The sequence below is a fragment of the Salvelinus alpinus genome, chromosome 4 (assembly GCF_045679555.1).
Source record: "Salvelinus alpinus chromosome 4, SLU_Salpinus.1, whole genome shotgun sequence".
In the NCBI taxonomy this organism is placed as follows: domain Eukaryota; kingdom Metazoa; phylum Chordata; class Actinopteri; order Salmoniformes; family Salmonidae; genus Salvelinus; species Salvelinus alpinus.
The window spans coordinates 49,040,254-49,056,928 of NC_092089.1; the positions used below are offsets into that span (position 1 = coordinate 49,040,254).

General features: G+C 42.8%; 1 protein-coding gene across 1 annotated transcript in view; it reads left to right on the forward strand.

Annotated features, from left to right (window-relative positions):
• LOC139573845 (igLON family member 5-like) overlaps nucleotides 1–16,675 on the forward strand; it is a 141,686-nt gene that overhangs the window by 88,707 nt on the left and 36,304 nt on the right. Inside the window, exon 2 of the mRNA XM_071397768.1 lies at nucleotides 14,878–14,956. Within this exon, the coding sequence (XP_071253869.1) occupies nucleotides 14,878–14,956 (79 nt within the window). The remainder of the gene's footprint in view (nucleotides 1–14,877; nucleotides 14,957–16,675) is intronic.

A 16,675-nucleotide genomic window follows, 5' to 3' on the forward strand; every position in this document is an offset into this window, starting at 1 on the left:
CCCTGGGGGTCTGCCGTCCTGTGGGTTGTCACTCTGGCCTTGGCGTAACACACCTGAAAACAATAATGAATGTTTCACTAAGATCCTAAAGCTGAGTGGGGTGTGTTGAGTTGGGGCGCTGCAGGGCAGTGGACCCCTAGGGACAGGACGGGGCGACCCAGCTATATTGTGTGCAAGTAAAAAGAGCTCCACAGTACTATTAAGCCTGTGATATGAATTATACTGAACAAAAATATAAATGCAATATGCAGCAAATTCTAAGATTTTGCTGAGTTACAGTTCATGAAAGGAAATAAGTCAATTTAAATAAATTCATTAGTCACTAATCTATGGATTTCACATGACTGGGCAGTGGCGCAGTCAAGCCCACCCATTGGGGTCCCATTCCCACCCACTGGGGTCCAATCAGAATTAGTTTTTCCCACAAAAGGGCTTTATTACAGACATAAATACTCCTCCTCAGGATGTCTTAATAAAGACAATCAAGTCTTTGTATTTTTTTGAGAGTTGTTCATTTGTTAGGCTACTGGTTAAAGGTGCAAAACAAAATTGATGCAGGAAATGCAGGAAATTAGTTTTAGATGGTAAAAAAAAGTCCCCCATCAAGTGTCCCCCCCACTTCTAAAACCAAAATTGCACCCCTGCAGTTGTTGGTTTGAGAGCTTTTTGGAGCTTCTACAGTAGAAAGAGTTAGCGGATAGTGATGGTGGTTTAAGATGTTATGATAATTCTAGTTACTCTGATAAATGTTGTGTCTTCCTGGTCCTGTTAAGTAGTTGTTAAGAGAAAGGAAACGTCATGGTAACTTGTTTTATGTTCTTCATTTGTGTTGCAGCTTGAAACTAACTTCTAATTGGTTAATTTCCTTCATTCCAGTCATCACAATTAACTGGCCTTATTATACTGTATGTTTGAGCATATCTAAATATATTTGCATATTCAAGACAAAATATGTCATTATCGAGCAGAAAATTAACAAGTAAGCTTAGTCTTTTGTGAACTGCTATAAGGCTCATTCATGCATGCAAAAACTACAACAAAAGCCAAATTAGATATTTTAGCCAGGCACTAAATTGAATTCAGATTTTGTTCAAAATTTAATTTGCTAATGAATTTTCAGCACTTTATCTATGCCATGTTGATTTTCTGGAAACCAGTGTGTACGTGTGTATTTCATAATCCGTCTAGTGTGAAACTTGGCTCTGTCAACTCTTAATTCCATACCAGCTACTATTCTACAGATGCTATTACTATGAAAATCAAATGAGAGAGATGTAGGGCTTTGGTCTAATGCAGCTGCTCACTATAAAAACACATCATGGATCTATTCTGGTCACAGACAACAATTCTGGTCACAGACAACAATTATGACCAAAGATAACAATTTTGACCACAGACAACAATTCTGACCACAGACAACATTTTTGACCACAGACAACAATTCTGACCACAGACAACAATTCTGACCACAGACAACAATTTTGGTCACAGACAACAATTCTGACCATAGACAACAATTCTGGTAACAGACAACAATTCCGGCCACAGACAACATTTCTGGACACAGGCAACATTTCTGGACACAGGCAACATTTCTGGACACAGGCAACATTTCTGGCCATTTCTTAACAACACACTTCTCACATCTATTGAACAGATGTTTGATGTTGTCAATCGCTCAATGTGCTTAACTGCTTTTTTTCAGGGAATTGGATTATCAACACTGTCAAATTCCCACTCTCAAGCTACCACTCTCTTCTGTCTATTTGTAATCAGTGTAGATTTTCTGTCGTTTTAATGAATGCAACTGCTGTCGGATGTCTGAGTATTAGAAAGCACACAAGTAACATGTGGCATGTGTTTGAAACGTTGAAAAGAAGTTGAGAATGTGAAGTACTCAGCTCTGTACATATATTGGTGCAAGTGAATCTGTAAGATCAGAGATACATTGGCGGCTAGCACTTATGTTTTGCCTAGGCCGACGTAATGTATTTACATTTACATTTACATTTAAGTCATTTAGCAGACGCTCTTATCCAGAGCGACTTACAAGTTACAGCCTCAACTCCAAAGGATTAGGTTGAAATACATCCATTTTTCAGATAGGAAGATAACTACTGTATGTGTCGACACAGCCCATATTTACATTATTATTTTATTTATACTTTTTATTTAACCTTATTTAACTTGGCAAGTCAGTTAAGAAGAAATTCTTATTTACAATGACGGCCTACCCCAGCCAAACCCTCCCCTAACCCCCGGACGACGCTGTGCCAATTGTGCACCTCCCTATGGCGACACCCGATCACAGCCGGTTGTGACACAGCCCGCGATAAAACCGGAGTCTGTAGTGACACCTGTTAGACCGCTGCGCCACTCAGAATCCAAAAGATGTCTGGATGTATGATATTCCAGACATACTGCAATCCTACAGGTGGAGAGTTTTTCCCCCTAACTTGTCAAGGGAGACAACAGGCTTTACAGACAGACTTCTTTTGTCAGTGAAAAGGACTATTTTAGGCTTTTACGTTGATGGCAGCACTTCACCCACCAATCTGTCAAATGACCTGCGCTAAGGGTTTATTGACAGTACTCCACTCGGTCTTGAAGGGGGCTGGTGCGTGGTGGGTGTGGTGTTGTCTGGGGGAGGGAAGTAACAGTTTAACTACCCTATCGATTTCAATGTGCTAAGGGGTTTAGGCTCCAGTCCAAGGAAAATGGGGTAAAATACCGCTCCGGAAGTCAACGCTTGGGTTTTTCTCCAGAGGACTCAATGCTAAAGATCTGTGGCCGCCTATTGAAGTCGTACAACTCTGCAGATTGAGTGCTGTATGGCTGTGTGCACTCTGCACTGCTCTATTGACTGTTGTGTGGAGAAGGATTATAGAGAGGGAGGGAGGGATGGAGGTGGAGGGATGGAAGGGTGGGGGTGTGGATGAAGAAGTGTGGATGCAGCACATGTACAGTAGAGAAGAGGCAGATGTCGTACTCTTTTGGCTGAGGCCAGAATAACAGCGTGTGTGTGATCTAATCGTAAAACCAAGCTGACGGTTTTGATGGTGGGTCTTTTAGGATATTCTGGTAGTCGCTGTAACATATTGTTGATGAGTTGCGTTCGGAAGACAACACTTTGCCTGACCTTCGGAATCTGCAACCGAAATGACCACTAACATTAAGAGAAAAGGGCACTAATCATGAGCTTGAAACAATGTCCTCTTCACATCTGATGATTCATACATGTTCATACATTCATTCATATTCATGTCTATCCATAATTGTCCTACTAAATGATTCAGCCTTCAGATGAAATAAACACCTTGGCGAAAACGTGATGCAGCAGAAAATTCAAAACAATCTATTCACTACAACTTCCCTGACGTTTCTTAGATTTCCCTGTCAGCTAAAGTCCTGCCCACATCCATTTCGACCTAGTCATTCAGGAGAACAGGCTACCTGTATCCATCTTGTTCTGCCGTGTGAGAGGTGTCCAGGTGGCGCTCGTCTGCTGCCCATCACTCTTAGCTGCTGTTCTCGCCATGCTGGAGCTGACAAGTGGTGGAGGAGTGGTTGGAGCAGGTAGGAGGCTGGCGAGATTGGCTGTCAGGGGCGTGAGAGGTGGAGAGGAAAGTCGGGGGGGGCGGGCTGGGTCTTTTGGGGGGAGCACAGAGCAGGTAGCTAGGAGCCTGGCTGTCAGGGGCATGAGGGGTGGAGAGGAGAAAACCAGTCGCTGAGGTAAGAGCTGGGCCAGCTCGAGTTAATGGGATCAGACGGGGAAGAAAAGGAATCTATCTGGCGGTTAATGTTTAATCCTCTCCCACCCCAGGCTCCAACCATGTGATAATCCTTGGGCTACCGCTCTTCATCATCAAGGTGTCGAAGAGAAGTGCCTCTGTAAATATTTAATTGGCTGCAGCATGCCACTGTTAATTATGCGGGTGTGCCTTTTCTCTATCTCTTCTCTCCTCCCTCTTTCCTATTCCGTCCTCCTTCCCTACCTTCCTTTGCTCAGTCGCTCTGTCTCAGATAGGAAACTGTCTCCCTGTGTTTCCACTCAACTTCCGCCTTCTCTATCTATTCTACCATTGTTGCTCTCTCTTGACATCTCCCTTTGTGGACAACCTCTCGCCGGAGTCGCCGCTCGCTCTCTTTATTTTTGGGCATTCCGTCTCTCGCTCTTTGCCTCGCTCCTTCTCCCTTTTCAATTTGTCCCTCCCTTTCAAACCGAGCTTCTGTTAAACTGATTATTGTTGTGTAATTCATTATTCATACCCTTGCCTGTTATCCTCCTTGACGCCCCATGCTTTGAAAAGTTTTCTTTCTCCCAATGTTTTTCTTTGATCGTCAAGGGCAACGGGAAATAGATGTAGACTACACAGACTCTCTACAGGCTAATGCACTGACTGGCGCTTCAATCGGACGACGGTTCATACGTTAGCTCGAGCAGCAAGTGCAATTACAAAGGGGCGCATGTAAAAGTCAACAGAATACAAATCATGTAATGAATGTCTCGTGGGGCCTGTGGAAAAAGGCCCTGGAGCGTTTTCAGAGATGACACACAAAGCAGGAGGAGTGCGTAGGAAGAAAGCACAGAGTGTCTTTGGATGGACATGGAGAACGATGGGCCAGGTTGAGTGTTTGGTGTTCAAGTGTTTGCTGTAGTCTAGTGCAAAAATAGTAGCTATTGTTATCTAGTGGGAAGAAAATAAAGGGATAAAGTATTCATAAATACTGCCCCATGGTTTAGCTTAGGTTGTGTATATTCCCCTCTGAATGTTGTATTGTCTAACAGGTGAAAACCTTTTTACTTGGGAAAGGGAATATTACATCTGGTCCTCAGGCAGTGTTTAGTCCTGATGAGGACCTATGCTGTGAGTTATGGATGTTTGGACAGAGAGATGGGTGTGCATGTGTGTGTGTGTGTGCGTGCGAGCATGCGTGTGAGTATGTGTGTGCATCTGTGCTTCTGTGTGTGCGCGTGTGTGTGTGTCTGTGTGAGTGTGTGCGTGCGTGCGTCCATGTGTGTGTGTGCGGTGCTGATCAAATGCCAAAAAGCTGGGTCACATCAAGGACGAGAGTCAGCCGGGATCGTCCATGTCTGGTGCTGGGCGAAATTCAATATGCAGACACACTGACACTCTCATGCACCATGGAGGAATCTTGCAATCCTGCACCTGAGAGGGAGAAAAAACTACTGCACTTAATCTTCCAACACAATGCCACAAGGTTATTTGTCTGTTTACTCTCAGTTCATAGAGTACAGTTCTGTATGCTGGCTCTAGGCTTTTCCTCTCACTTACCTCCACTTCTGTAGCTCCTCTCCCTATCTCCCTGTGTCTTCCTCTCTCACTCACTCACGATATCTCTCTCTGTCTCTCTCTCTCTCTCTACATGTACTGCTGCTTCTCTTTCTCTCTCTCTCTCTCTCTACCTGTACTTCTATCTCTTTCTCTCTCTCTACTTCTATCTCTTTCTTTCTCTCTCTCTCTCTCTCTCTACTTCTATCTCTTTCTCTCTCTCTCTCTATCTCGTTCTCTCTCTCTACTTCTATCTCTTTCTCTCTCTCTCTACCTGTACTTCTATCTCTTTCTCTCTCTCTCTCTACTTCTATCTCTCTCTCTACCTGTACTTCTATCTCTCTCTCTACCTGTACTTCTATCTCTTTCTCTCTCTCTCTCTACTTCTATCTCTCTCTCTACCTGTACTTCTATCTCTCTCTCTACCTGTACTTCTATCTCTTTCTCTCTCTCCCTCTACTTCTATCTCTCTCTCTACCTGTACTTCTATATCTCTCTCTCTCTCTCTCTCTCTACTTGTACCTCTCTCTCTCTCTCTACCTGTACCTCTCTCTCTCTATCGCTCTCTCTCTCTCTCTCTCTATACTGCTGATTCTCTCTCACTCTCTCTCTTTCACTCTCTCTCAATTAAATTAAATTCAACTTTTTTGGAACACCATTATTTTTGTCTTACTGAGATTTACTGTCAGGTCTGACAGAATCTGTGCAGAAGATCTACCTGCTGTTGTAGGCCCTCATTGGTTGGGGACAGAAGCACCAGATCATCAGCAAAGAATAGACATTTGACTTGATTTTAGTAGGGTGAGGCCAGGTGCTGCAGACTTTTGTAGTGCCCTCGCCAATTTGTTGATATATATGTTGAAGAGGGTGGGGCTTAAGCTGCATCCCTGTCTCACCCCACGGCCCTGTGTGTGTTTTTTGCCAATTTTAACTGTTTGTGTACATAGATTTTATAATGTTGTATGTTTTCCCCCCAACACCACTTTCCATAAATTTGTACAGCAGAACCTCATGCCAAATTGAGTCAAAAGCTTTTTTTGAAATCATCAAAGCATGAGAAGAGTTTACCTTTGTTTTTGTTTCTTTGTCAATTAGGGTGTGCAGGGTGAATACGTTGTCTGTCGTACAGTAATTTGGTAAAAAGCCAATTTGACATTTGCTCAGTATATTGTTTTCACTGAGGAAATGTACGAGTCTGCTGTTAATGATAATGCAGTGGATTTTCCCAAGGTTGCTGTTGATGCAAATCCCACAGTAGTTATTGGGGTCAAATTTGTCTCCACTTTTGTGGATTGGGGTGATCAGTCCTTGGTTCCAATTATTGGGGAAGATGCCAGAGCTAAGGATGATGTTAAAGAGTTGAAGTATAGTCAAATGGAATTTGTGGTCTGTATATTTTATCATTTAATTTAGAATATCATCAACACCACATGTCTTTATGTTTGGAGGGTTTGTATTTTGTCCTGTAGTTTATTAAATGTAATTGGAGAATCCAGTGGGTTCTGGTAGTCTTCAATAGTTGATACTAAGATTTGTATTTGATCATGTATATGTTTTTTCTGCTTGTTCTTTTTTATAGGGCCAAAAAGATTGGAGAAGTGGTTTATCCATGTATCTCAGTTTTGGATAGATAACTCTTCTTGTTGTTTGATTAGTGTTTTCCAAAAGTGGTAATAGTCTACGGATTCTTCAATTACATTGAGCTGATTTCTGACGTGCTGTTCCTTCTTTTTCCGTAGTTATTTCTGTATTGTTTTAGTTATTCACCATACTGAAGGCATAGACTCAGGTTTTCTGGGTCTCTATGTTTTTGGTTGGATAGGTTTCTCAATTTCTTTCTTAGGTTTTTGCATTCTTCATCAAACCGTTTTTTCATTGTTGTTAATTTTCTTAGGTTTTCTGCTTGAAATGTTTCAATTTCTCTCTCTGTCTCTCTCCCTGTGTTATTAATGCTGAAGGGTGGCGGGCATGTGCAGTCTAGCAGGTGTTTTCACGCTCTGTCGTCATATGTCCAACGTCCACCCCATCAACCCTTACACCCCCCTCTCGACTGTGTAGTATTCGAATTGACAAGACCCTGACTCTGCACATCCAACTGTCCAGTGGTGAGACACCACAGACACCCCTTTAGCTTCTCATCTTCGATGTGGTACCCTTCACCCCCCTACCAAGGTCAAAGAGGCAGCCTGTATGCACATCGCACGCTCTAAGAGAGTGACAGAGATGACAGGGGTTGTGATGGTGTGTTTACATGAGTGAGTGTGTCTCTGTGTGTTGATAACTGACTCAGTTTCTGTGTGTTTCGGTGTGTACTTATACACATGGCTGTGGGTGAGTGTGACTGAGTAAGTCTGGGCTGTGTGTGTTGACCTGGTTAACACCGTGTGCAGTGAGGGAGGGTAAAGGCAGGGTGATACAGGTTTTAGAATGAAGGTGCCAATTGAGCTGTAAAAATGTGAATTGAGTGGGGAATAGGGAATAGCAGGCCTCTGGTGTGTAACCTTCACCATGTTGTTTTCAGGTTTCAGCTTATGCATACATAATTTGTGTGTGTGTGTGTGTGTGTGTGTGTGTGTGTGTGTGTGTGTGTGTGTGTGTGTGTGTGTGTGTGTGTGTGTGTGTGTGTGTGTGTGTGTGTGTGTGTGTGTGTGTGTGTGTGTGTGTGTGTGTGTGTGTGTGTGTGTGTCTACGTACACTACCGTTCAAAAGTTTGGGGTCACTTAGAAATGTCCTTGTTTTTGAAAGAAAAGCTCATTTTTTGTCCATTAAAATAACAGCAAATTGATCAGAAATACAGTGTAGACATTGTTAATGTTGTAAATGACCATTGTAGCTGGAAACTGAAGATTTTCTATGGAATATCTACATAGGTGTACAGAGGCCCATTATCAGCAACCATCACTCCTGTGTTCCAATGGCACGTTGTGTTAGCTAATCCAAGTTTAGAATTTTAAAAGGCTAATTGATCATTAGAAAACCCTTTTGCAATTATGTTAGTACAGCTGAAAATTGTTGTTCTGATCAAAGAAGCAATAAAACTGGCCTTCTTTAGACTAGTTGAGTATCTGGAGCATCAGCATTTGTGGGTTCGATTACAGGCTCAAAATGGCCAGAAACAAAGACCTTTCTTCTGAAACTCGTCAGTCTATTGTTGTTCTGAGAAATGAAGGCTATTCCATGCGAGAAATTGCCAAGAAACTGAAGATCTTGTACAACGCTGCATACTACTCCCTTCACAGAACAGCGCAAACTGGCTCTAACCAGAATAGAAAGAGGAGTGGGAGGCCCCGGTGCACAACTGAGCAAGAGGACAAGTACATTAGAGTGTCTAGTTTGAGAAACAGACGCCTCACAAGTCCTCAACTGGTAGCTTCATTAAATAGTACCCGCAAAACACCAGTCTCAACGTCAACAGTGAAGAGGCTACCTTCGGGATGCTGGCCTTCTAGGCAGAGTGCCTCTGTCCAGTGTCTGTGTTCTTTTGCCCATCTTAATCTTTTCTTTTTATTGGCTAGTCTGAGATATGGCTTTTTCTTAGCAAATCTGCCTAGAAGGCCAGCATCCCAGAGTCGCCTCTTCACTGTTGACGTTGAGACTGGTGTTTGCGGGTACAACAACTGAGGACGCACAGTAATATAACCTACTGTGCAGTGTGGCACGTGCACAAAGGATGGTATAGGTTACAGTATATCCAAGGTTGTTTCATAGAAATAACCTTAAAGAGCGGCTTAACTCACCGATTCTGCATCTGATTTTCTGCTGGTCATTAAGAAAAACGAGATTGTCCCTCTTGAGTCACGGTACAAACAACATAGCCACTACCACTTCCTCAAAATAGTCTGAATTATTATTGGATAAATAAGGAGGCGCTGCGTAATGTGCAGGTCTGTCTCACTGCCTGGATGTTCTGCTGCCACATTGGCTAGAGCGCAATCAACACAGCTGTTTTTCCGTGCATGACAATTCTCCCTAGGATTTACAATCCCGTGTTAGTGGGGAAGTGGGCATGATTGTAATCCAAACCCAACCCTCATGTAAGTTCTGATGATCTCACTTACACAAATCTCACAAATAAAACAGTGTTTTGGAATATACTGACTTTATGACCAAAATGATTCTACTTACACTCTGTTGTGTTTCTGACTAATATCGATGCCACATATGCAGTTTTCAACCAAATACATTTTGCGTTCAGTTGCCCTTTAACAAACACCTACAGCTGGTGACATTTCCTAGGCCTTGGTTATACAGTACATTGGACACAATGACTAATGTCTCCCCTCCCCCATGCAGTGAGAGGGACAGTCACAGTGAGTGGTAGTGATGCTGATACAGCCAGTGTGTTCTTCCTTCCTGGGTTTCTTGGCCAGCCTAGATAGCACAGCAGCAAGCAACACGCTAATGTGATTATGGCTTTTAGCGGAGGATTTTCATGGACATTCTCCATCCCTCTCCATCCTTCAAGGCGCCATTAGTTCTCACTGTGCGATGGCCTGTCCTTGCTGGTGACTGACACACTTAAAGCAAATGCGCACATACTGGACACACACACACACACACACACACACTGTACAGGTGCACACACACAATAACTGTCTCGAAAGGATCATGAAGAATTGTGGATCTTCAGACACACAAACACACACTCATATTCAACTTATTAGTATTCATCTGCTTAGACTTTGTACAAATTTCAGTACTTTGGAAAAATAAATCTCTCAATTTCCCATTGCCATTGACCATCATTTCAACGCATAATTAGATTCACCTTTCTTTTGCTATTTGTTTATGAGACCGTGACGCGAATCAGAATGCCTGCACCTTTTCATTACGCTGTGCAATCAAGCCATGATTCCACCAAGAGCCCGTGTTTAAATTAAAAGCGTGAGCAATTGGCCTTCAGATGCGGCACTGCTTACAACTGTCACGTTTCCGACCTCTCTCTGCCTGGAATTACACTTGCCAAGCTTAGCGCGTATTGTCTTAGCGCACCTCTTTGCATTAATCAGACAAACCTCCGGGTGCTTCTAAACTCCTGACTGCACAGCGTTTCTTCGCATAAGTCGCTGTTTATTAAACCTTAGAGGCAAGACGGCGGCAGCGGCAGCAGCAGCAGCAGCATAGAGATATTATGGACACGTTAGGAAAGAGATAGAGGAGATTGGTTGAAGATCTAGCAAGGACTCAGACAGGGTTTTGTCCAGAAGGGATACAGGTTTTGTCAAAATGGACTTTTCGTAGCAGGTTTAGGAGAACTTACGCAGCAGGTTAGGAGAATTAACGTTGCAGGTTAGGAGAATTAGGTTAAGGTTAGGGTTAGCTAAAATGCAAAACCCAAAACACTTTTGAGGTCAAATTTAGACATGACCCTCAGACAGTGAGGGTGTCCTAATATGGGCACCGTAAGGGTGGACAGGATGTGCATGCTGGCATTTGGCAGAGTTTGGAGGGACAGAGCTGGTGTCATGCTGAGTTTCTTTCTCTCTCTCGGAGGACCTGATACCTAGGACCATGCCTCAGGACTACCTGGCCTGATGACTCCTTGCTGTCCCCAGTCCACCTGGCCGTGCTGCTGCTCCAGTTTCAACTGTTCTGCCTGCGGCTATGGAACCCTGACCTGTTCACCGGACGTGCTACCTGTCCCAGACCTGCTGTTTTCAACTCTCTAGAGACAGCAGGAGTGGTAGAGATACTCTGAATGATTGGCTATGAAAAGCCAACTGACATTTACTCCTGAGGTGCTGACCTGCTGCACCCTCGACAACCACTGTGATTATTATTATTTGACCCTGCTGGTCATCTATGAACATTTGAACATCTTGGCCATGTTCTGTTATAATCTCCACCCGGCACAGCCAGAAGAGGACTGGCCACCCACCATAGCCTGGTTCCTCTCTAGGTTTCTTCCTAGGTTCTGGCCTTTCTAGGGAGTTTTTCCTAGCCACCGTGCTTCTACACCTGCATTGCTTGCTGTTTGGGGTTTTAGGCTGGGTTTCTGTACAGCACTTTGTGACATCAGCAGATGTAAGAAGGGCTTTATAAATACATTTGATTTGACTTGAGTATAGACCTGCCTCAGTATGTCACTGCTAAGATAACACTGTATGGCTGCTGTTATCTTTGTTTGCGGAGTCAGTTGATGCAAATGTACAAAATACAATTCAAGGAAGGGAAGCTTCAAGACTACTGTAGCCTAGTCATTTTGAAAATATAAGCGCTTTAGGGCTGGGTGTTATATATAATTAATTTAATTAATTTGAATTTATGTTTTAAGACGGTATTCCAAATGTCTGTATCACAAGAATCAAATTATTATTTATTTTTTTATGAGCATTTATGTCCACTTGTTCTCATGTTGTCTTTTTGGTATCATCTCCTCCACTCCTTCTATCCTGTGTGCAATTGATCATTTACACACACACACACACACACACACACACACACACACACACACACACACACACACAACAACAACAACAACAACAACAACAACAATGAGAGATCAATTCTTCCTCTCTGACAAAATCAGTTTCAACTGAGAAGGGTGCAATTGCGTGCAGCAAATATGCTAATGAGTGCAAATGAAAAAAGAAAAAAATTGCAAAGACAGGCAGTCCAGCTCATAAAGTTATGCATATATAGGTAGGAGCTACCGAATGCCATTTTTGGTGAGTTTGGACATTTACAAGCGAATGTGAACGAGAGATATTGTGTAAATGAACAGTACTGGCTCTGGAGCAGCATACACACGGCGTCTGTGAGGACTCTGGAGTCGCTAGGGCAACCTGCCTGCCTGCTCTGCTCGAGAAGTAGACTGGCCGAGAACGGAGAGGAGAGAAAATGCAAGGAAATTTAAAAATAGCAGTGGCAGTTGTACAGATAACTCATCCAAAGGGCTTTGACTTCTCGAACACAGCAGAAAGCCAACACAATATGATTCCTCGTCACTTTATTAATTCAGCTACTTACTGAGATAACTAGCAAGTTAAACCCAGGGATCGTGTTAATACAGAATTATTTGTTTTTCATACAGCAAAAAAATATAAAATGCATAAGAAATATCTTGCTGAGTTTTATAAACGCAGATTTAAAATGCTTCTTATTGTAATTTCTGCTCGGAATCAGACTCATTTTGTGCCTCAGTTGCACTTCCCAAATTCGATTAGAATTCATAAACGGGCATTCTATCAGCAGACAGTGTTCTGACTGATCTTTAGCTACTTTTCTCTGGTACTTTTCTAGGTGTAGCTAGCCTACTTTACTCCAGTAAAATGCAAGATTAACTTTAAGAAAAACATTAGGAAATGTAGCTGGCTACATTCTTTATATGATATACAGACATATGATTGCCATGCATAGTTTTTGCAAAAAATACATATGTTTTTCCTTGTAAGCTCATCTAGCCTACTTGTGTGGCTGCCAGCCAAATAGCATTGCACTTCTGTTGTCATGTAATGAAAATGAGGCTATTATCTGACGAAGATGTTGCACTAATATATTTTCGGTGAAGAAGAACTGTAGTTGCAAGTCCCTGATCACTCTTTATGTTCATTGATAAGCAAAGAGAACACGGTTGACTTTCAATATAAAACGTGACCTCTGTCAATACACAGCTGGACTCACCTGCTCCCACTTCCTCCAGTTGTGCTATTTACAAACAAACATGTGATTGTCTCATCTATTCTGGATGGTACGCTTCATAATGTAAAATAATGTGACAGGTGAAATGAAGAACGCAATCTGCTTTATCTTCTAACATATTGCACAAGTTGACTTAAAAAGTAGATACACATATTCAAATGTATAGAGAAACATCAAAAAAATAGTTTCAACGTTATTGGCGGTATTGAAAAACCATCCTGTGACTATTTCCAAATAAATACCTGTGTATACGGTATATACGGTATACCGCCCAAGTCTAATTCCTGCATCTGCAGGAACACCTCTTTATACTTCTATTGGTACATTGTTTTGCTAGGACTCCGGTACACAGCAGGCTGGATAGGTAGCTAGCTAGCTAACGATAGCCAGGACACAGGTAGACAGTGTCCTTCGCTCCCACCTGTCAGGCACTGATTTCCCACAGCTCTGTTAACGACAGCAAGGGCAGGTCTTCAGCAAGTGGGTAGCGAAGGACACTGTGTGCTAGCTATTTAGCTAGGACTCCAGTACACAACGGGCGGGAAGTGGGGGCGACACCGGTAGCTAGCTAGCTCGGACATCGGTAGACCCCTCTTGACCCACATTTTAATCGCATAGACAATCAGGGGAAATCCAGAACATCAAAAGTGTCACACAAGCATGAAGATGGCGTGCTCGATTGCAGGAACCCATGGGAATGCCCCGAATTGCTGGCTGCAATCACACACTATTGTTTCAACTCTGTATTTGCATTTGAGGGTTGGTCGAACAGAATCGGTCCTATGGACACCGGAACACATTGAGACATTATTTTACTGTAGTAGAGGAGAAATTAACCTTTCTATTGATGCCCTTTTTAGGTCTCAACTCCTCAAATTGCGTGCAGAGCGGACACTTCTAAAACGGGAGTATCAATGAACATTGATTCTGGGAAAAAGAAAGGCTCAGTCTGTCGCACGTGGCATTGCGATACCATGTACCACTAATAACATTTTAGCCAAAGACTGTTATACTAGCTGTCTAGTCTGTGTTTTATAATTGTGCAAAAAGCATCAAACACTATTACATAAGGAATTGGAAACTCGTTCCCATTCTGAGAAATAGGTTAGGCCACTTGATTTCAACATCTGAACAAAGTAAGGCTAGCATGCTATTCAAACAGTTGGAGACGGACAGAACGATGTGTTCATAACCATTCAACTGTTCTACCTTGGTATCTAGCAAATAGATCCAAGTTGGCTAAAGATCAGCTGGCTACTCACTAGCACGTGGGCTCGTGCCTGAGATATTGTTTATGAGACCTGTGTTCATTTTCTATAAAGTTAGTCATTATGAGTGAATGTGTATTATGCATGGTTCTGGTTAAATTTGTAACAAAAAAGGGCATTTTCATAGACAGACGATGCCCCACACGTATCAACCCCAGTTTTTCATTTTGTTTAATTCCTGTGGTAGTGTGTGTTCGCGTGCGCTTGTGTGACTGTCTTGGTGTGTGTGCGCGTGTCTATTTGTAGGCAGGGTGAGCCTCACTGTACGCATCCCTCCTGTTGCCGTTGGTGTCCCTTCATTTCACGCTCTGATGCCCCTGCGTGAATCCTCCTCTTCCCCCGGCTCATTATCAACACTGTTCAATGAGACACCCACACATGGGGTGGGGGGGGGGGGGGGGGGGAGAAACCAAATCATTATTCAAATAATACAGGGGGTCAGTGCATAATCTACAACACCTTTGTTTGTATATTTCTGACTTTCCCGTCACAAATAACTAAGTAAACCGCCAAACACATCCAGCCTGACCTGGATCAATGAGGTACTCAGCACCATGGCGGCTGAGATGCCAACCAGGGGATTTGGGTATTGAGAATGCGAATGGACCGTCTGTTGTTGTTATAACGGCATTATGCTCACCCTCCTCCCTCTCTTCTCTCATTTTCCTTGGCAGGGCCAAGTGTGCACGGAGCCGAATTCGGCCACCTGCCCGACAACATTACAGTGCTGGAAGGCGAGAGCATCATTCTGAGGTAACACTTTGATCCTACACCTGCACCTACTAATTACATGTTGAAATTGTTGTTTTTTTCACCTGTCATCATGCTGACTTAATTGCCAATTCACTGTCATAAAAACCTCATGAGGTATACCCCAACTAGGTTGAAAAATGTTCCTCAGAAAAACTGCCATTTTGTCAATATCCTGGACTTTGAGGCCTTCATAAAAGCCTACTGTCTATCAACATTTTAACTATTTAACCCGCTGTCAGGTGTCATTCCAAATCTGGTCACCGTCACTGTCATCTCATATTGCCTAGCCCTAGAACCATAGATCACCGGCAGGCTCCTGTAGTTGATATATGATGCCCTTTCATACTTACAGGCTCATCTATTCATTGCATGGGCGATTAAAGGTAATATCACTGGCCTATTCACTGGAGGCCATGTGATCTACCTCACAGAGATTTTTTTTTACCCTGGCCACATCAATTAAACATAAGCACTCAGGCTTATCCTCTCCTGGCCTGGTCCCCAGCTGAAGCTTGTAAGGACATCTACTGGTGAAGGACAGTACTGTAGTCATACTGTCACAAAAACATTTCTAGTTCAGAAACTGCGAAAATTACATTCCAAACTCAAAATAATATTTGTATTCATATATACGTATAGACTGAGTGTACAAAACATTAGGAACATCTGCTCTTTCCATGACTGACTGACCAGGTGAAAGCTATGATCCCTTATTGATGTCACTTGTTAAATCTGCTTCAGAGTAGATGAAGGGGAGGAGACAGGTTAAAGAAGGATTTTTAAGCCTTGAGACAATTGAGACATGGATTGTGTATGTGTGCCAATCAGAGGGTGAATGGGCAACACCGAATATTTAAATGCCTTTGAACGGGTTATGGTAGTAGATGCCAGGCGCACTGGTTTGAGTGTGTCAAGAACTGCAACGCTGCTGGGTTTTTCACGCTAAACTATTTCCCATGTGTATCAAGAATGGTATCACCCAAAGGACATCCAGCCAACTGTACACAACTGCGGGAAGCATTGGACTCAACATGGGCCAGCATCCCTGTGGAATGCTTTCGACACCTTGTAGAATCCATCCCCCGACAAATTGAGGCTGTTCTGAGCGCAAAAGGGTGGGCAACTCAATTTTAGAAAGGTGTTCCTAATGTTTTGTACACTCAGTGTATATTACCAGGGTAGTTACATTGAGATAAAATCTGGTTTTCAAGAAAGTCTTGTGAGGAAATAGTATATTAAAGAAAATAAAGTAGTCAAAGGAGTGGGCGAGTTTGTTTTGCATTACCCGGTGCCTGGGGTACATGCAGGTGGAGATTTCACTTGGAATGAACTTGCCCAGTCTGAACTGCTTGAGGTTATATCAGACAGTTCTGAAAAACTATTACTAATCTACTCTAGACCTTTTCAAATGTTAAAACAATAACATGTTCTGTTTGCACGCACAACCAAGAGATTCCCCACACACTGGTTGAATCAACGTTGTTTCCACTTCATTTAAATGAAATTACACTTAACCAACGTGGAATAGATGTTAAATTGACGTCTGCCCAGTGGGATCCTGCACTGCAGCGCGCCATTATTGACTAGCTAGCTAGTTAATTGACTACAGTAGCTAGCACAAAATTAAAAGGTTAACCAAAAAACAGAACAAATTAGTTGTATAAACACATTGACTTCTTGCTACCAGATCAACAAAACAAAATCATCAAGCAACATTTA